The following is a 22,180-nucleotide window of genomic DNA, read 5'->3' on the forward strand; positions in this document are numbered from 1 at the left end:
GATGTGACGGGACAATCTATATAGATATAAATTCACGTGTTGATTCCGTTAGTTGCATTAAATAGTGGTTATTGTGGATATTTATTGCATTGAAATGTGTCTGGAACTGTGGAGATCTGCCTGTGAGGTCTTGGTGACGTGTGTGCACTGCAGGTCAGTCAGCCAAACTTCCACTGCACCTGCTGCGCTCCGCGCTGCGCTGAGACTAGACCTGGTTGGAGGTGGCGAGCTTTCAGCGCAACTTCGGCGGGACATTTTCGGACGAAACTTGCACTGCACCAAGCTGAATCTGTGACGCCTCCCCCTGCTGCGCCGCCACGCCTATCTCAGCGCAGCGCGATCTGCCAATCTTCCAATCTGACTTTGCGCTAGGCTGCGCTGGTCGAAACTTGCATTAGACCGGCTGCGCTACCTTGCGCCACCTGCGCTGCGCCAGCAAACTAGGGCCCTAGGTGTTGACCACTGAAGAGACCAGAAAGTGCCATAGAGGTGTTAAAAATCTTGTTAAAGTTATAGTCTTTTGTTACTATAATAAGAATTGTTGTTAATAATAAGAATAATAATTATTATTATTTGAGCCGATAATGTAATTCATTGTCATATGATAATGTTCATTTTAAATATTCTTGTTATATTGAATATACTGTATTTTTCACCGATCGTTTTTACACACAACAAGCAGGCAGCAAACTTAATTGATTAGGCTATTCAAATCTTCCTATGTGGCGGCAGGACGATTCAGGATCTACTGTAAGGTCATTAATGTTCTGTATTTTGTTCCAGCAATAAAATAATTTGAATTAAAGTGGTTCTCGTCAGGATGCGAGGGTCTGATGCTCCTTCTGTTTATGCATTTTTCATGTTTAGAGATGTGTGTACATACAGATATGATTACCCAGCAAACATTTTGATGTCTTTCTCACGTCTGATTAATGTTGTACATTACGAACCGAATCGGGTTGAATCGGAAGCTGACGAATCGGAACCTAACTTCAGCGTCGCTTGGAGTTAGGTTCATCCTGTCGTCTATTTGAGGCAATAGAGGGGCTGAAATGAAAGTTTTTCTTAGGTTGTTTTTCAAACAGATGATTAAACGCCGGCAAATCGACGTGGAAGCGACAGAAGGAAAATGCAAAGATTGAGACTTGAACTCACATGTCCCAGCTGAGAGACGTGTGCTACCACTGCACCACTGAATTGAAGAGCCCCTTACGTGTCAGGTTGATCTGTATCATCATGTGTACACAGCTGATCAGAGAGGGATTTTGTTTCGACCTACATATTGTTATGATTCTACTTACCGAAAACAGATAATTAAAAATCTTTATATAAAACAAATGTTCAGTAAAACCAGCTGTTTGTGCTGTCACCTTACGTTTATTCCCCTGCTGTATAATTACATATTTATATGGGAATTTTATATGAAACAATTTTACATTTTATATGAAACATATTCTGTTACATCATTGCAAGTTTTCCTCAAAATCACCATTTCCTGAAGATTATGTTTTAATGCTCTAATTATCATTTAATCATAATTTATGAATGTTTTTCTCATATGGACAGCTAGCAGCAGCAGGATCAGCAGCTTTGAGAGCTCCACAACACACATTCCATACATTATCTTTCTGATTTATGGCAAATAAAATATGGTTTGGGGAAACATCACAATGTGGAAATGAAAGACCAACACTAGTTATCATTTTAGGGTTTAAAGATCCTTGGACGTATTCATTGTTGATCAAAAATGACCACTTCCAAATACTGTGCTATTATGAACAACAAAAATAAAACTACTAGCAATAACATAAACAATTTTTAAAAACATGTTTTCCAACTGCTTCACATTTCAAAAATTCACGTATAAATCAATATAACAGACATGCAATAACATTTCATATTTAAAATGTATTTTCAAACTTATTATACGGGGTATATGCAGGAATGCAAAAGTTTATTTCAATACCTTTTATAAGACTTTTTATAGACCTCAAAATACTTTTAAGACCTCATTCGGTCGGTGGAGGAAGTGGTGTAGGACTTCTTTAACAGGAACAGGAAGCCGGGGAGGCAGAAGAGGACATTGATGAACTTGTGGAGGTGATCTGTAAGGTGGTGTAGTGATCCATCATGCAGCCCCAGGCGTGTTAGGGCTGCAGTGGGTTATACTGTTGCTCTTTATGCTGTTGAAAGGGGGAGGGGTCTAGCAGAACAAATAGTTTTATATGTTATAGTAATCAGGTTTTAGATTATTATATATAGGTTAAATTTTGGACATTGACAGAAAATACTTAAATGCCTGTAGTGTAACGTTTCATGGTGTATGTGAGTAACCATGTGTTAGTTACCTTCATTCAAAGCTGAGTGGTGTCTGTCCATTTACGCATGGGCTGTGGGTTTCAACATACAAAGGTTGGGTTGGTTTTTGGAACGCATTTAGAAAAATATGTTTAAAATTTATTTCTAGGAATTTGTAAAAAGTAAAGACATTTTCTTAGTGCCCCTTTTTTAATCATAACATTGAAATGATTAGCTGTGTATTTGTATTGTTTCAAAACATGTTTGCTATAATCATTAAGCACTTAATAGTGTGGAGCGTCACTCACTCATTACAAATTGAAGAGCACGCAGGTATATATCCTGACCAAAGGATAAGGAGTCAGAGTTAGGATTCACTTCATGTTGCAGCAGAGCAAGATTCTCTGCAGACAGGGGGGATGGAATGTAAGGAACAACAATCCCATGGTCAGTGTCTTCAGATACCTCCTCCTGATGGTCTATGTGCTGCAGCTGCATGGCCCAACAAACAAATTAATGATAATAGACAAAGTGCTTAAGGGAAAAACTGCCATGCCAATCAAGTATTACATGCCCACCTCTGCATAATTTGGCTCAGGCACAGGTGCTTGGAGCATTCCAATGTTCCACATCTGTTGAGGTGTAAGGTTTGCCTCTGTGCGGATCGGGTGGTTGTTCCAACTGTCTGTGAAATGCTGTAGATCTGACCGCAGACGAGGTACGAACACATATTGCACACAGAAGAGGTGGATCGCATTAGACAGATCAATGAAGCCCTCTTCTTCCAAGCTGTGTAGTGCGTTGTAGTACTTTGATGTTACAGAATTCCAAACATCTCTCCATAAGCGTTCCACCCTGAAAAAAGGCAGACAGACAATGGTTAGAATAAGAAACACTGGTGCTGTCTGTTCATAAGTAAATGGCATTTATGGCTTTTAAGTGGTGCAGCCACTTTTATGCCGGTGTGTGTGTGTCCGCCAGTTCACACCAGGAAATTTCAATCAGGAATGGAGAGTATAGGAGAGAGCAAGCTGAAATCTGTGCCAAGGTTTGTGACCACTGTTCAATGTAAAAGATGACTGCCAACTATAACCAGCATACCATGGAGCTTGTTGAAAGCAGCCATCTTGACAGAAGAGGGTAAACCAACATCCGGTCAGACTGACACATGATTGACACAAATTGATAATGTAATTAATGCTTCCTGTTAGTCACATTAATACAATACAAGTTTACCTTCAGTTCTCTCAAAGGAGCTGCTATAAAAAATGGTCTATTGTTGCTAAGCAGCAGAGCACTGCTTACTCCTCCACTCTGAGAAGGATTATCAAAAAAGCAGATGTCAAGTGTAGATGCGACAAGTTCATTTAATTACCTCTGGTTATGGACACTTTTGCCTGCAATAAAGCTTCCACGGCCTGTTCCTCGGACAGTAAACATGCACCTGGCTATGTCGACATTTTCCACCCCTTGATCAGCTCTCACTCTGAAAGAAAAGCAAATGCTTTTCCCCCCCATATATGACATAACTTCATAATGTACAGCAGCACGTCGTTCTTTTATTTCTCCTGCAATTTGAATATATACCTTGAGGGCCATCCATTTCTCTGAACACCCTCCATGAAGAAGCCAAAAGCAGTTGCTGCTTTGTTGTTAGCTGCTGCGTCCAGATACAAAATCTATGAAAGAGGTAGACGCATACCATGTATGTTTTGGAGTTGTTCATAAGGGTAAATATGTTGTGAATGAATAGAAAATAAAATATCTACCTTCCTGGAAAATCCATCTATTCCTCCAAAGATGACGATGTTATACCTTTAAAAAATGCATTTGAAAAAATATATAATTCATTGTGTATTACATGTATGTAGAACTCCCACATCATACAACACAGTAAATTGGTCAACAAGCAACGTCATACAAACGTAAAATAAGTTCTGCCAGACAAGACATTAATTTACCTTATCAGTTTATGATTTGTATCAACATGGACGAGAGACAGGGGAGCAGGGACAGAGTAGCTTCGTCGAGCAATGCAACGAAGCTGGATCATCCTGGCAATGATACCTGCACCATCTACACGCTGCAAAGACAGCCTCACTCTTTTCCATTGAAGACGAAGGCCCATTGCTTGGAGACTTCCTTTGACCATTCTGTAGCCTGCATGCGGCATCCTTGCCTTAATAGCCCTGACTTTCTGGTCTAATTCTTCATCAGAAATTACAGAATAGCATGCCCTCACTGACATGTTGTGGTCCTTCATTCTTCTGTAAAGGGTTGACCGTGAAATGCCATGCATTTCTACTAAATGAACTAGAGGTAAAGAGGTATCCAGCAACGTCTGTAGTGTGTCACGACTCATTTGTAGTTCTGGCCGTCCTACATTCCCACTCCAACAAGTGGTGGCTACATCATTAAATAGTGGAGGAACAGGATTCTGTGACAGATGTGAACTGAGCACTAAAGTCAACTGTTGCAGACCATCAGCCAGCTCTGCGGGAATATCCATGTATTGTGTGCCAGCTTGAATAAACTGCAACTCTTGAGTGCACACAAACAGGAGGTACTCAAAATCAATGGGTACTCTATTGATGACAGAAACCAACCTATCCCTTAACCTCAGTAAGAGCTGTTGTGCCATCGGATGCCTGCAAATTAAAATTTAGCATTATAAGAGGAGCAATTTTGAAATTCATGTATAAGTGTACTTGTATGAGATAGTCAGTGCATTACCTGCAATAGATAATGGGGAGCACAACCCCAAAATGGAGAATCAGCAGCAGAGGTGATGTGTAGTATTGGTCTTTCTAAATGGGAGGGAGAAAAGATGGCCGTTGTGAAAATGGTTATGACCTACAATACACCAGACACATAAAAAGAGCAAAACCATAAATAAAATCTACCCATCCATTCTTACCTTTATTAAGCAATCCTGTTCCAAAAAGTTTTAGTGGAGTTCTTGGCCTAAAAAAACATAATTTGATCAACAGGAAAAACAATTAGTCCATCTGCTGCCTGGAAAGATGTTGCAGTTAATGTAGGTAGCTATCGTTGTCTGTGTGTGTGTGTGTGTGTGTGTGTGTGTGTGTGTGTGTGTGTGTTGCTGCAGACAGAGACACGAGACAACTTAATTTCAGCTACTTAAGGCTTTAGCTAGTTAGCTACTTTAAAAAAAAAAATAAAAAATAAAAAATATCTGGCTAAGTGTACGCTATATATAGCATTAATGCCATTATGCTTAACGGTTACACTAACAAGCCATCAAAATTGATGGCTTGTATAATAAAAGTAACCATACGACACTATTGAGCAGTTATAATTGAGAGTGCAGCAATACCTGTATCGATATCAATACTGCTTATCAATACTTCAAATAATTTGATGCAAAAAATAAAGTATCACATAAAGAAATGAATGTGTCATGCCTACAGAGCACAGCACCTAGAGACACCAAAACTTAGGCCAAGCCAGGACCAGAGTCCTACATTATCAATCAGCATTGCAATAAAATAGAAAAATACAACTTCAGACAACTTTCACTCACACACCTTCTAATAAAACATCTTACATAAACATGTCAATAAATCAACACTGAATAAGGCAAGACTTGTAATGGGTTGACAGGACAATACTATATGATATTAGAAATCTAAATAAATGAATACTAATTAAACAAACCATCTTGTCTTCTTTTCCAAGGATTTTCATTAAACTAAGAGCTTTTGTGTCTCAACTGAATGCCAAATTTACCAGAAGGATCATTATTGGCACAATACTTTAAGCTAGTAACTACTTGTACACTATGTCAGACAATAAGCATCACTTCATTGAACTGCCAGTTTTCCATGTGGAGTTGTGCGGGACATTAGGCTACTTATAAATAATGCCCAGGGGTGGACTGAGACAAAAATTTGGCCCTGGACTTTTTGGTCCAGACCGGCCCACTATCTGCGCGCGGATATTTTGCAAACTAGCACCGTTGATGTGCATACAAACACACAAGCTCTTAATAACACCACTACTAAATGATATACAATATACAACAAAGTAGAGGAATAGTGTGGAATAAGTTAAGTTTGGACAAAATTACATGCACATAATGAGTCTGCATGCAATCAGAACTTTGGCTAGTTGGCTAAAGTATGGAAAACAATAGTACAATGATCTGAAAAATGGACAAACACTAATTTTATCTTAGAAAGACAGTACAGCTCAACATAACATAGACAATGAAGCATGACCAGAAATACTTGTAATTTGTGTACTGCATCATGAGTATTATGTATGCAGAATGATGTTTTACTGTAACAGTAGTTAATTGGTGTTTTATAAATTTTAACTGTATAATGTTAAACTGTTGAAAGGACAATAAACCATAAACACTGACTGAAAAAAACATGGAAAGCATAGCCTACATATTTGTTAAGTTGTTAGCTCAATGTCCTTCATGACCAAATTTGAGTGAGGGCACTTTAATAAAAGCAACTAATCAATTAATGAGGATAGTATATGAATATAGTTATTGTTTTCCAATACTTTAGATAACTAGATTTAGCTGTAACACACCACACCATCAGAGTTATTAGCTATAGCTATTTATTATGTCAAGTAAAGTTCATAGCAACCGTTCTAGACCATTTACAGTATTTTAATGAATGTTCCTCAACACTTATTTTTTCAGCCTCCTCCTGCATCATAAGGGCAGTGGTAATGGGAGCTTCACTCTCTTCAGACTCACGTGAAGGACCTGCTGCTGAAGCTGCAGCATCGGTGCTTCTAGCCCTGGCCAGGCCAGGCGGCCCCTGATCTGCGTAATTGTTGTACTTTTAGCAGTCTGTGCTGCTAGAGCTTTTCTTTTTCTGTTACTTTCCTCCATTTTTCTTTTCCGTTTTCGTGCGCTGGTGTGTTGTTTTTTTCTCTCTCTCGCTCTCGCTCTCATCATGACTCATCATTAAAAGTGATTGGACGAGGGGGGGTCTAGAACATGCGTGGGTGGGACTCCTGGGCCTCTGTAGCCTCTCATAGGGCCATTGGGCCAGGTAGACAAGCCACTGGGCCAATCGTCACTTCTCTGCTGTGTCTGCAGCTGAGCACTGTGGGCCGAGCCGATGCATGTCTCTCTCCCCGGGCCGGGAGAGGCGAGGCATGGCGAAAAAAAAAGTTAAATTAAATAAATAGATAAATTAAAAACGGCCGCCTATCGGCCCATTAGTGACCGGCCCACCGGGAAAACTCCCGGTACTCCCTATGGCCAATCCACCCCTGATAATGCCTGACACAGCTAGTTTGCGCACCGAGCAACGGAATATATATTCATGTTACCGGTGGTATGCAACATTATTTTCCGTACGGGACGGCATATGTAAGCCCCGCTCTCAAAATAACAGCATCTGCCTCTGTGTCTGCGAGCATTTGACTGCCTGTATGTGTGATGGTGGGGAGACCACTACCCGTGAGCGAGAGAGAGAGCGGGACGGTCAAATTGCTGTAATCCTGTGGGCTGTGTGAGAAGATAGACTCAGGCTCTGCATGACCTGTTGCTGCTAAACAGGCAGCGCTGTGGGCAACAGTTGGCCTGTGGACTGTTGTTTGACCACTAATGACGTTACGTATTATAACACAATATAGCACTAGCACATAGCAAGCCTCTGTAACGTTACTTAAGTGAAATAAACAATTCAATTAGCCGTTAGCGCACCCTGCTAGCCTGCCTGACAATATGAGGCGTCAGATATCTAACACCATCACACAAATTAGTCAACGTGAGCTAAGTTAGCAAGCTGTATGTTTAATCGAAATATCAAACAGAGTAGGCTAATAACGTGACACCAATCATTTTAATACGGTTTTATCTACTTACCAACAACTCCACCACTGCTTCCTGGCTCGCTGGCGAGTGGCGACCATGACTTGCTTGTCAGAAAGACGTCGTTGGTGTAGACACTTGTCACTCAAACATGTCTGACCAATGGGGAAGCACCCGCCCACTGCGGTACGTTTGTGTCAAAATGATTCAAAAAAAAAACGACTTCAAAACTTTTTTCACTTCATTCAAAAAAAAAGAAAGTTCAATCAAAAAAAAAAACACTTCAAATGATTTTTTTTTTTTTGCATTTAAACAGTTTTTTCTTTGATTGAAAATATTTTTTTTTTGATTGAAAATGTTTTTTTTTTGATTGAAGCAACTTTTTTGGGATTGAATAATTAAGACACAAATGTCCTACCCATAACATGGTCCAAACACAAAAAAGATTACTTCAATCAAAGAAAACATTTTCAATCAAAAAAAAAGTGTTCAAGTGCAATTTTTTGAGTCTCAAATATTTTTTTGCATTCAAAAACATTTTTTCTATGATTGAAAAGGTTTATTTTTTGATTGAAGTGATTTTTTTATTGAAAATATTTTTTGTTTGTTTGAAGCAACTTCTTTTTTGATTGAATTATAAAGACACAAATGTCCTACCCATAATATGGCCCAAACACAAAACAACAATACTTCAATCAAAAAAGTTGCTTCAAACAAAAAAACCTTCACTTCTATCAAAAAAAACATTTTCAAGCAAAAAAAAATAGTGTTCAAATGCATTTTTTTGAGTCTCAAATATATTTTTGCATTCAAACACTTTTTTTCTTTGATTGAAACGGGTTTTTTTGATTGAAAATATATTTTTTGATTGAAGCAACCTTTTTTTTGATTGAATAATAAAGACACAAATCTACCTCCATAGACTTTTGCCTCCCCCCGACCTGCCCGAGGACATCACTCGAACGGCGCCGAGGAGGAGACGGCTTCGGAAAAGGGGAAGGAAAGGAGGAATTCGCCAACGCCTCTGACGCAGAGGCAACAGGCCGCCCCTGCCCTCCATGATCCTCGGCAACGTCAGGTCGTTACAGCGGAAAATGGATGAGCTGCGCATCAACACCAGAGTCTGCCATGAGTACCGTGAGTCATCTATGCTGGTCTTTACGGAGACGTGGCTCCACCGGAACATCCCTGATGCGGTATGTGAACTGGAGGGGTTTTCCCTCATCCGCTCCGACAGGAGTGAAGCTTCGGGGAAGCCGAGGTGGAGGAGTCTGTGTTTTTATTAATGATAGGTGGTGCAGGCAGTACACACTCACCAAGACTTTGTGTAACCCTGATGTTGAACTCATGTGTCTGAGCCTGAGACCGATGTATTTACCCTGCGAGTTCGGGAGCATCATCCTCTGCACTGTATACGTTCCACCCAGCGGCAACGCTGTAAGTGCTGCTGCTCAAATTGCTGACTGTGTCCAAGCACCTATCTTCATTTTAGGAGATTTTAACCATTGCAAACTCGATCCATCACTCCCGGGTTTCCAACAGTAGGCTACATAACTGTAAGTGTGGTACACGAGAGGACAAAATTTTGGATAAATGCTATGGCAACGTGAACAATGCATATGTGGGCAGAGTCAAATTCGGATCACAACACGGTGTATCTCATCCCCACTTACAGAACCGCTCTCAAAAGCAGCAAACCACAAACCAAAACTGTTACGTAAAATCTGGTCCAGTGACAGTATTGAGGCCCTTAAAGGATGCTTCCTGTCTACTGAGTGGAGCATCTTTCATAAGATGGATGTGGATGATGCTGCGGAGACTGTCACTGATTACATTCAGTTCTGTGTGGACAATATTATACCTCATAAAGTAATAACTGTATACCCAAATAACAAACCTTACATAACTAAGGAGATGAAAGAGTGTATTAACCGGACCGAACTTAACAGCATGCTCAGGGAAGCGAGGAACAGACATGAGGAAATTATTGAACAAAATTGTCATGCTATGAACTCCAAGAAGCTGTGGGATACTATGAAGGCCATCACTAACATGACCCCAGCCAAGAAATGTCTTAGTACTCCTGATAACTTGCAAAAAGCAAATGAATTAAATGACTTCTTTATGAGATTTGAGACCCATAATTTCTCCTCTGAGTGTGACAATGTTTTACAATCTATAAGTGTCACTGACCAGGACGCCAGAGTGTTGATCGACCCTTATGAGGTCCAGTCAGTTTTTAAACACAGTTGTGCTAAAAAAGCCACAGGGCCAGACGGCATCTCAGCCTTTCTTCTTAAAACCTGCGCGGAGGAGCTGACACCTGCACTGTGTCCTATCTTTCAAAAATCTGTATATCAGCACACTGTGCCCACCCTCTGGAAGAAATCAGTCATAACACCTATACCAAAAAAACCCTGCCCAAGGGAAAATAATGATTTTCGTCCTGTTGCGTTAACATCAAATGTAATCAAATGTTTTGAGAGAATCATGGTGTCATCACTTAAGAAGGAGGTTGATTCGCTGCTTGATCCTTTTCAGTTTGCATATAAGCAGGGGCGTGGCACAGATGACGCAATTAACAGCATCACTCATCTGGTCACTAAACATCTGGAAGACCCCAAAGCTTATGTTCGTTTACTGTTTGTTGATTTTAGCTCAGCGTTTAATACGCTGCAGCCACATCTACTGATTGAAAAACTGAGGAACATGAATGTTAGCCCCTTTATACTGAAATGGTTTATGTCTTTTCTAACTAACCGTGTGCAGTATGTCAGAGTTAACAATGTCCTTTCTGAGTCCAGACTTTCCAACACTGGTGCCCCCCAGGAATGTGTGAGCTCCCCTGTGCTCTTTACAGGGTTCCTACATAAGTATGGAAAGTATGGAGTTTGATTTTATACATTTCCAGGTCTGGAAAAGTATGGAAAATGTAAATTATTGTATGGAAATATATTTATCTTAATACTTATCTGGTTTGGTCGTATCTTAAGTTATCTGGGTTAATTATTTTTGTATGTGCTATTGTACCTATATGCAGTATATAGCTACAATCTCCTGGAAATTATTTGGTTACATAATGGCATACACATTCAGAATAATTCAAAATCATTTTTACCGAGAAGTCTGGAAATTAGGGTCTGGAAAAAGTATGGAATTTGGAAATGTCAAATGTGTAGGAACCCTGTCTTTACATTATACACCAACGATTGCATCAAAGTCCATCCTGATAACTACATCATCAAATTTTCAGATGACACGGCCATTCTGGGGCTGTTGCACAAAGATGGCAGTCCAGTAGTTTACCATTCTGAGATCTGTAATTTTGTTCAGTGGTGTGACTCTAATCATCTGATGCTAAAACTGAAGAGATGGTGTTCAATGTTAAAGCTGTGGACGACCTGAGGCCGGTGGTCATCCACAACGAACCCATCGCTCAGGTCTCTTCTTATAAGTACTTGGGAGTTTATATTGATGACACACTCAGCTGGAGGGCCCATGTTGAGAGTCTCTGCTCCAAACTGCAACAGAGATTGTATTTTCTGCGCAGATTAGAGTTTTTGGTGTTGAGCAGAAATTTATGTTGTTGTTTTATCATGCTGTACGGTACGGAATTACAGCCTGGTGTGGCAACTTGTCTGTTCAACTAAAGACACAAATTAATCGCCTGGTACAACATGTCATGAAAATCATGGGCGTTAAAGATCATGTTTCTCTTCAATCCATTTACGAACAATCCACCTTGAGACACGCACGCAAAATTGTGTCTGATCAATCTCATATTCTCCATTCAGAGTATCAGGTGTGGGCTCCTGAAACCAGAGTTTTTTGTAACCGGAGTCCAGGGTGAACTTTTTCGAAAACTCCGGTTTCAGCTTCATGTGTGGACAGGAAAACAGGAAATTTTTCATAAATCCCCACCCCCCTTAGTTACTGTTGCTAGCACGTCAAGTTCTCGACTCTGACCATGCGCTGACCACTCAGACGCTACTGTGAATATCAATAATCACTAAACATACGGACACTAATACAAAATCGCGTGGTCACCATATGTAAACATAATGTTGATATGGCAAAAATCGGCTTTTATCAAATTGTAAATTGCGGTCACTTCCCCACTGTTTTGCTTCCTCCCGTCCTGTACATTTGTTTTCAGTGAAGGGCATTATCCCGCTTATACCATGGTCACTTACGAGAAAAATACATATTAAATAAGTCAGTCATGATTTAATGTTGTTTTTACCGTTAAAATCATACGTCGTCTTTAACATAAGCGGCTGAGCGGACTATTTAATAACTCTCGTCGGCGATAAAAGAAAAAAAAAGAGGGACCCGCTGTGACCGCAGCGTAACGTTTCAGCCAGTGACTCTGCCACAGCCTGGTAGTTGATCAGTGAAGGGAGATGAGGTGACGGCTCAAATGTTACGTGACACCAATTTTTTCAGACGGCCAGTGCCTCTTACCGCTTGTGTGTTTACAGACTCCAGTGCCATGATGCGCTGAAAAAAAGTTGTTATGGTCCGAGTGTCCGTTGCCGTGGTTACCAACAAGCGTTTGAGTCAGCGCAGTAATATTTAGAACGTAATCAGGCTATTTTACCGGAACATCTTTATGGGTGTCCATTATCACTTTTTAATGGACACCCCGCAGCCAATCAGAATCGAGGATTCACCCAGACCATGGTATAATTTATGCTGCTGTATACTGTAGCAGTATGGGTTACCGATCGCTCGATTTTTATTGTTTGTTTGTTTGTTTGATTGTTTTATTGTCAAACTGCGGACCACCTGTGAAGCCCACAACAAATTTCCCTACAGGGACAATTAAAGTATATTGAATTGAATTGAATTGAATATCTATCTATGAACAACAGTACTATAAAAATAACCAGTTAATCTGATGAATTATACTCACATGTAATGAAAATTCAATGAACCAAACCTGTCAGGAAACTTCCTCTCTCTGAGAAATGCCTGGAGCTGTGGTAAATTGTATTGTGCACATACTGTATTTAAATATTCAAATAAGGAAAGAAAACCCTTTGAATAATATTATCATATGGCCACATAACCATGTCATTCAAAGTTCAAACCTGGTTACCACAAGTTAATCATTTGTACTTTGGTGTCACTGTAGGTTGTCACTCAGTTACTGTCAAATGTGTATTTCATTTAGCACTAGCAGTGATAATGAGTGTTGAGTGTGTTGAGGTCCAGTTTCCATCCAGTACTGAGTGGAAGTCAAGAGCGAGGGGACATGCTTGTAAATGAGCAGCGGAATTATCATGATCACTTTAACAGTTTATTTTAGGATGCCGGTGGTCGAGTTAATAGATTATTACCTCTACTGAAGCCAGACATTGAAAAGAAGACGACCAATTACCATGATTCTGAACAGCGGCTGGCACACACACACACACACACACACACACACACACACACACACACACACACACACACACACACACACACACACATTGGTGCTACCCTGGTTGCTATAGCATAATAGGATACTAAAATGTCCCCAAAATAATACAATTTGACAGAGCACCGACTAAATTCCCTGTTGCTATGTATGTTTTTGTCTAAGCAACAGCAGTACAACATGTTTCTTGCCACACTCATCATGACGCTGACATGAAAGCTTCCAACGGACAGGGCAGCAAAACACTGGTTTTTAGTGACTGAACATGACGGTGGTGCCTGTGAATCTTAAATTGAAGATAAATGAAGATTACAACATGATTTGTTTCACACTGAGTCTAATTTGATTAACAAAGTCATCTATCTACATTCATTTTGGTTTCCTGCATTGTGCCTTTGTAGGTGGTTTAAAAACAAAACAATTCAGTTACATTTTCCATTGTCTTCATCGTCGTCTTCCTCTTGTTTTGTGGGTTGAGTCACCCACCTCAGTTCAACGTCACCGTGTAAAGCCTTGAACCTTTCACTGAGCTGAGAGGGAATAAAGACAACGTTAGAAGACCAGTGTCTGAATAATACAATGTACAAACATTTTGGAAATTCAGCGTCATCAAACAGAAAATATAATTAGAATTGTTATTGTAACTGTAAATAAACATTATTATAGATGGACAGAAGTTATCATGGCTCAGATTTAGTTTTTCAGGAACAGGAGGAAGTTTTACCTGCTGGAGAATCTGGACATTAGTAGCTGGATCTGAAAGGTCAGCAAAGGTCTGAATCTTCATCCTCACCATGGTCGTCTTCTTCTCGGTCGTCTTCTTCTCTGTCGGGTCTGGAGAGTTCAACAAACACATTTCCTCAAACCAAGGAGAAAAAAGCTATTACCTTGTAAGAAAAGGTAGAGAAGTATTTATGATATTGATATAGTATTTTCACCTCCGTAACACCAAAAGAAATGTTTCTCATCACAGGGCATATCATGCCAAAAATGGGCTGAGTCTTCAGCCACACAGAGCTCGTCTATTATGTGATCTGGCTGACCAGATGCCCAGTTTGTGAAGGAGCTGCTGCTGTTGTCAGACCACCTCCATGGTACTCTGTACAAGCCAATCCATGCATTAGATACTGAGTTTGTGGTCATCAGTGAGTTCACCTCTGCGTCTTCTTGAGCGTTCTCGATCGTAGCCAGGTCTGTGTGGTGTGTTCTACAGTAAGTCTGGGCTTCTGTCCATGTCAGTGAACGGTTAATCAAAGTATATCTTCTCTGGCCTGGAAGATTTGATCCTGCAACAGAGGAAAAGTAAAGTCAGTGGGAGAAATATAGCAGCATTAGCTCTAAAGAGATGAGGGTGTTTCAAAAACATGTAACTGGGTAAATACTAAAAGAGGGTGGAAAAACAACATTTGTAACACTAAGGAAACATGTGTTACTCTAGAAAACTGCAGGAACAGCTCACATCACCATTGGATGCCGTCATAAAAATTATATGAATAAAATGCACAAAGTAATAAAAACATAATATACAACAATAGAATAAGACTATATGTGTGTTCATAGTTTCACATTTTCATGTGTGTACAGGCAACTATTTAAAATGAGACATACTATTTGTTCATTGACAACATTAGCAATACAATCTTTTAAATCTAGTAAACAAACTTTTTTTTCTTACCACTGAAGCAGAGAAAATATAATGTTCTGTTACACTGGTATTCAATCCATCCTCCACGGTCATCAATAAACACACAGACGACATGTCCCAATTCAATATTTGGACAGTAGTGCCAGCTCTGGTAACCAGTTTCTGATGTTGTACCCGTTGCTGACCATCTCCATGAGTTTGCAGCATTGCTCATGACTCGCCACCAGGATTTCAGGTCATCACTCAGTCCAATCCATGTCCATGAAGTGTCCCCACTTGGTCTGTTTAACCTGCTCAAGTCCTCCACACTCTCAAAGGTTGCCAGATCAGTGTATTTCTCTCTGCAGTATTTCTGAGCCTCGGTCCAGGTCAGTGACTGGTTGACATAGTGGTATTCTCGAACGTAGGTGTCAGAGCAGGAAGTGAGGTCAAATCCTGAGGTTTGATGATAGAGGACATATTTAGTTGTAAACTATAAGAATCACATTGTACTCTACAGTCTCAAGGGTTTTCATTTAGTTTTATAATTATACAAAATTGCTCAACAATTAATTTGAGTTGTTATGACATTTAGATTAAATTGGAAGTAGACAAGTAAAAAAAAAATCCCTCATGAAGTCTCTCTCAGGGCCTGCGATTCTCAGCCGTGTGATCGAGCAAAACTGGAAACCAAAAAGCATCAACAGAAAATTGAAGGAATCATAACTCTTACCGATTAAGACAAAAATCAAAAGCTTTGTAGAGTCCATCTCTGATTTCACTGAAAAGTAAATAAGGAAAAAAGTACAGCAGAAGTACAGCAGAAAATTGTTACATATTAAGTACATATTTATATACATTATAGGCTGATAAGTTTTCTAACACAGGGGAATTTATTTCAATACCACTGAAGTTAAAAATAAAAGTAAATGTAATGAATTATACTCACATGTAAAGAAAATGATGAAAATGAACCAAACCCATAGGAAACGTCTGCTCCTCTCTCTGAGAGGTGCATGGAGCTGTGCTGAATTTTGATGTTCACATATTTAAATATTCAAATAAGGAAAGATAAACCTTTGTATAACCATATAAACATATCTCCTTATCACCAAGTCAAGCTGGCGTCTCTTTAGGCTGTCGCTCAGCCCACTCGCTTAGTGACTTTCAAATGTGTATTTCATTCAGCAGTGATGTTGAGTGTTGGTCCAGTTCATTTTCAGGTTAATACGGTAAATGGTAAAGAGAGAATGAGAGCAGGACAGGAAGCCGAATCCTGAGGGTTGATGGCAGACTGCAGTTCATCTAGACTGGTATATTACTGTAATGACACATGGGATGCACTTGGAAACAATTGTCTACTGTTTTGTACAGACATGTACAGGGGGATAGAGTTGTGGCTGTCACAGTTTGTATCAGAAAGGAAGTATTTTAAAGGGGAACTATGCAAGTCCTGTCGCTTTTCCGCTGTTTCGCTAACCCTCCTCCTGGCCATAGCCAGCGAGGGAGCAATCAATAGAGCAGTAGATAGTGTGTTTTATCATATAAGTGTTATGATGTGTATATTTATGTATGTAGTCTTATCTGTCATAAACAAGAAATTACAGGTTACAGGGTGCGTTTGTGTTGCGATACCACTGAGATGAGAATGTGGACACCGGGTTGGCAGCACTAATCTTGCAAGGTTTGTTTTCAGCCAAAAGACGCTATGTGGAAGGCAGTCATTTATTTAACCATCACAATAACTCCAAATCTGTTTAATTACGGTAAAAATGTAGCATAGTTAAGCTAAAAATCCTGCATAGTTCCTCTTCAACTGAAGAGATGCTTTGAAAATACTAACTTTATACTGTTCCGACTTCCTGCTAACAAATAGCTTTAACTTAACAACTATAGGCTAATGGAAAATCAACTCCTGAGCTGCAGATATAGTGAGACACAGCCAGCTCTGTGTTGCTGTGTTTTATCTGTCATATTGAAATAGACAAATAAGGAATATGGCCGAGGTCACATTGGTCGCTACATGATGATAACCAACCAGTTATAACCAATTGTTCAAGGGTTGGAAATTGTTAGAGGTAAAATGTTTTGTCACGTTTTTCAGTGATTTGATATTAGTGGCCCATTGTTGTAAACTCAACATCTCTGAAAAGCCAAATATTCACAGGCAAAAATCAAATGCTTTTGTTTTATGACTTTTATGTAACTCATATGTAAATGAAGAAATGCACTAAAGGTCAGTTTTATTATGAATTGCAAAGCAGACTTATCCTCACCAGGGTAGAGGTGTGTTGCCAGGGCAGGGTTTACTTTGGGCCAGAGCTCTCCAGAGTTGAGCTCCAAGTCAAGGAATATACACATTTGGTTCATTTTGTGGATGCACACTGACTCCAACAGAAACTGTTGTTTGTGAAGCAGTGGGTTCAGGGTCTGCTTCTTCCCCTCACACCGCACCACTTGTTCATAACACTGTGTTATATGAGACCCACATGTTCATATACTGTTGATTCATAAAAGTAATGTTCAGTGGCGTGTGGTGACAGAACCAAAGACCCCCACCCCACAATCAGAAATCTAAAAGTTGTTTAAAGCCCCTACAAATAACTTTCATTTTGGGTTCATTTTGGCGACCCCTGTGGACAAATGCGGTAGCGTTTTGAATGAAGACTGCATTTCCCATGAGGTCTAGTGCGCATTTTATATTGGGAAAACAAAGCAGGCAAGATTGGCTGAGCATAAGCATGCAATAAGAACTGGCAATCCCCGATATCCTATGGCTGTTCATTATAAAGATGTAAATCATGGCAACAGTTTTTGTATTTGTCCCATGCCCTCATGGTACGGGGGTCACGGTTCGGTGCACGCAGTCATAGGACGAATATGTCTGAGTGAATATAAAGGGGGAAAAATGAAGGTCAGGTCGTCATTCCAATCCAGGTGGCAGTAATGAGACTAAGGGCTCTACTTTCGTGAACTAGGTGCAGGCGCAGCGGATAAGGCCTGCGCTCCGCGTTCGCTTCGCCAACGGGGAGTGACCAGGAGCAGTTTGCAATTTTCCTTCGAAACGCAGCGGGGCGCATCCCGCCTACTTCCCTCCCACCGGCGCAAATGGCATAGAGGGAGGAGAGAAGGCGTGGAGTGGGTTTGACACAGCCGAGTCAGATCTTCACCAATCAAATGAGCTCCTCTCCTCGCCTTTGATTTCACCGTGGAAGAGAAGATTTGAATCAGCACCTACAGATTACAGCATACACATTCAGCACATCTATATCGATTGTCCCGTCACACTGATGACAGATCAAAGGCTGCACAGATGAAAGATGAGGATGGATTACTGCTGTGTTGACACTACACGAGTATCTGCTATATTTATGTATTTACTTATTGATTTATTGAGCCGCATCGATACAATAAATAGGGGTTATTGTGATGATGATTATTATTATTATTATTATTATTATTATTAATTGCATTTAAATGTGCCTGGAACTGTGGAAATCTGCCTGTGAGGTCTTGGTGACGTGGGCGCACTGCGAGCTGGGCAGTCAAATTGCCACGGAGCTGGCGAGCTTTCGGCGCACTCTCCGCGTGGTCTATCTGCAACAAATTGTCACTGCGCCACGGTGGATCTGTCGACACCTCCCCCTGCTGCGCGACCACTCCCATCTCGGCGCACAGCAGTCTGCCAATTTACCGAATCCGCTGCGCACCTTGTTGCACTGGAGGAAAATGCCACTGCGCCAGCTGCGTCAGGGTTCGCCTCGCTGCGCCCCCCTGAGTTGCGCCAGGAAAATAGGGCCCTAAAAGCTGCCAGCTGTCATAACAGACGAAGAAGAAAAGTGACAGGCATGTCCAAAGTCCAACCCGGGGCCCACAGCCAGTCTGTCATAAAATCAATAATATGCGGCCTGCCAGCACGTACAAAAAATAAAAATAAAAACTTACAAAAAAAACCTATTTTATATTTCACCTTAAGATGGCAGCTGACCTGTGGCCGTGCGACCCTTGACCCTTTCCTTATAAAATGTAATATGCAATGTTTCAAATGAACCTACATAAAAATGTATTAAATAGTTAATTTGCATTTAATGTTAATGGTTCAAAGGTTGTCAGGCTGAATGGTCGGCCCCCACACATTTTTCACCTCACCAAATCTGACCCTCTTTGCAAAAAGTTTAGACACCCCTCGTGTAGAGCATATAGACTGTACTCATTTATATCACTCGGTTGACTGGACCGTGTGCGGTGTGTTGCTAGAAACGCATCAAGCGTATTCATTACATGAATGCATATACGTTTGTATGTATGTTTATTAAGGCTGTCAAAGTGAAAGCGTTATTAACAAGTTAACACAAAATGATTTTAACGGCACTTTTTTTTTAAATGCGCGATTAACGCTGTGACATTTGAACCTCGGGCCACTCCATAGTTTGGGAAAACAGGGTTGTGGCTAGATGGCGTACATGAGCTGCAGGAAGCTCTAACGCCCTAGCAAGCAGAAAACCTGCATATGTTTTTTCTCCTCATGTGAGAACTTGTTCTTCTTATCACCAAACGAGGCTGCTCTCTCTCTGACAGCTGATTTTTAAATACCATGAATGGAAAGCATAAGAAACATCCAGATCTGGATGTTTCTTATGCTTTCCATTCATATTGCTGTTATTTCAAGCAAAAAAAGAAAAAGATGCAATTAATCGCGATTAAAATTTTTAATCATTTGACAGCCTTAATATTTATTTTTTGATTACTTGTTGAATAAATGATGTTAAATTGTGTGGTCCCCACCTCCGTGGCCCCTGGGGTCATTAATTATCATCCTATAGCCTACATATTTTTACATCCCCGTGAGGACTGGAAGGTGGTAGTCTTGAGCCTGAGTCTGAGTGCTGTAAATAATTTCGTCCATGGACCGTCCCGACCTCTGCATCCCGGTTACATTATTTAGAAACAGCTTTCCCACATTCTGTGTTAAACTGTTTTCTTGTCTGTATACAACATATATTGCACATCTGCCCGTCCTGGGTGAGCTACCCCTCACCCTGAGGTTTCTCCTGGTTTTCCCTGTTAAAAGGGAAGTTAACTGATGAGATCAAAAAAAGTAAAAATCTGGTGCAATTTAAAAATAAGTTAAAAATTTTCATTTTGGAAAGATACAGTCTTGAAGGTGGGGAATGATTTAAATGTAGTGTAGGAATGATTTGACAAATGTTAAATGTCTATTTTTTGCTTGGTATTTGCTGAGTATGTACATAGGTGTGTGTATATGTGTGTAGATCGCATGTACGCTTGTTTGGAAGTGACCGGAAGTGACCAGATTGAAATCCATCAAAATCGTCCCACTGGCGGTTAAAATCTGGTCACTTCCGGTTTAGACAGCCATTTTGAATTTTGAAAATGTCAGAAATGGATTCAGCATCATCAATAACCCCTAAAACCACTCCAATATTGCCCAGATCAGCCAAGTCAATTTTGTTGAAATATTGCCCATATTCATTAGATTCACATGACGTCACTGTGTTTCTCCGCCGCCATATTTGTGTCCGAATCAGGGCAACCTGGGCACAGATCACAGCGTCACGTTACCAGAACAAGTGGAGTAGTTGGAGGAAATCAGCAAGAGACCGAAACCGACGTTATATGAAAGATGCCAGGATTATATTGTGCTGTTGAATGTGATAGCAGTCGCCAAAAAAACCCCGGACTGCAGTTCTATTCCATCCCAAAAGACGTAAAGTTATAGGCGGAATAAATATTTGACTGCAGGCAGTCTATCAGTGGCAGCAGGGGCTGTGACAAGTCTCACAAAAAGAGGAGATTCACTTTTTTTTTAAATAACATGGATATATTGAATTCTGCATTTTGATTACTTTCTTATTAATTACTCACTGATTCTGCATTTAGGGTCTTTTATTTCTGTATAACAGACCGTTACTAAGTAAAACGGGCCGTTGCTAGGGACGCCGCTCTCATCAGCGGAGCAGGGCAGAAGAACTATAAGGATTTTTACCTTGTGTTTCATTTTTACCAGCTTCAGACTAATTGTGATGTTAGAAAAATGACTTGTAGCTTGTTAGAGGGAGAGTGGAGGCTCTCTGCCTCCCTCACCACTGCTGGAATCAAACCTGCGATCAGAGCGGACAGAGCGGACGGGCCAGCGCAGTGTCACAGCTGTGACCAGCTGTGTCTGTGCCACCGCGAGTCCGTGACACAAACGTGTCCCGTATCGTAATCTCTTATGACAGACAGGACTACATAAATGCGCACAACGTAACATTTACATGATAATTCATCAATCTACTGATTGATTATCAAAAGCTCGTTGAAAACAACTACACACGAGTCGACAGGAGGAGGGTGAGGAGCAAACAGCGCGAAGTGACCGGACTAAGGACTTTGATCAACATTACGTCTCAAATTAATTAATTAATTCATAAACTGTGTAATAAGTGGGATAATATAGAGTTTGTCTGTTGTTATAGAGATATAAACCCAGACAGGATGTATGAAACCCTGTCATTTTGTCAAGAAACGGTAATTTCCATCCTGCAGTTTGCATGCTATCATATGAGGAGACCTGTCAAATCGGACACAAATATGGCGGCGGTCCCTTCGACGTGACGTCACTGCAACCCATGAATAGGCAAAATATGCTAATTTATGCTAATCATGTCAATTGTGCTAATTGCCCAATATATATAAGTTAGCATCCGGCAGTTTCTGAATACTGGGGACCCATACTATATATTTCTAACATAAAACTTTGGGGTACTCAACATTTCCGGGTTCACAATGGGGCCCTATGGGCTGGCAAGTAGACTATATATGAAGAGTTCATTTGCAAAAGCAGATAACTCTGTTTTAAAAAAATTCTAGAATCTTCATTTTTTATTTTTTCAACACTATGCAAAGAATAATTACAAAGCCTCAGCTCATTTTTTTCAAAATGGCACTCATCTGCTTTTGCAAATGAACTCTTCATACAGTATATTAAAAAAAAACAAAAAAAAACAAGGAGAGGAAAGGGGGG

General features: G+C 40.3%; 2 protein-coding genes across 2 annotated transcripts; both read right to left on the minus strand.

Moving 5' to 3' along the window:
- Positions 1–1,988: 1,988 nt before the first annotated feature.
- On the minus strand, positions 1,989–4,561 carry LOC146971551 (uncharacterized). Its single transcript, XM_085803297.1, has 8 exons — positions 4,260–4,561; positions 4,068–4,113; positions 3,886–3,977; positions 3,674–3,784; positions 2,877–3,153; positions 2,607–2,790; positions 2,349–2,390; positions 1,989–2,203 (listed from the first exon to the last, which is right to left on the minus strand). The coding sequence occupies exons 1-7, from the start codon at positions 4,559–4,561 to the stop codon at positions 2,380–2,382; spliced, it is 1,023 nt and encodes a 340-aa protein (XP_085659423.1). The 3' UTR covers positions 1,989–2,203; positions 2,349–2,379.
- Positions 4,562–13,951: 9,390 nt separating this feature from the next.
- LOC146971552 (putative C-type lectin domain family 20 member A) lies at positions 13,952–17,523 on the minus strand. The gene is made up of 5 exons (XM_085801885.1): positions 17,430–17,523; positions 15,205–15,609; positions 14,468–14,815; positions 14,254–14,363; positions 13,952–14,059 (listed from the first exon to the last, which is right to left on the minus strand). Exons 1-5 carry the CDS (start codon positions 17,521–17,523, stop codon positions 13,952–13,954), a joined length of 1,065 nt encoding a protein of 354 aa, XP_085658011.1.
- Positions 17,524–22,180: the final 4,657 nt, after the last annotated feature.

The sequence above is a fragment of the Trachurus japonicus genome, chromosome 16 (assembly GCF_045865225.1).
Source record: "Trachurus japonicus isolate A0001 chromosome 16, Traja_1.0".
NCBI classification, from domain to species: Eukaryota; Metazoa; Chordata; class Actinopteri; order Carangiformes; family Carangidae; genus Trachurus; species Trachurus japonicus.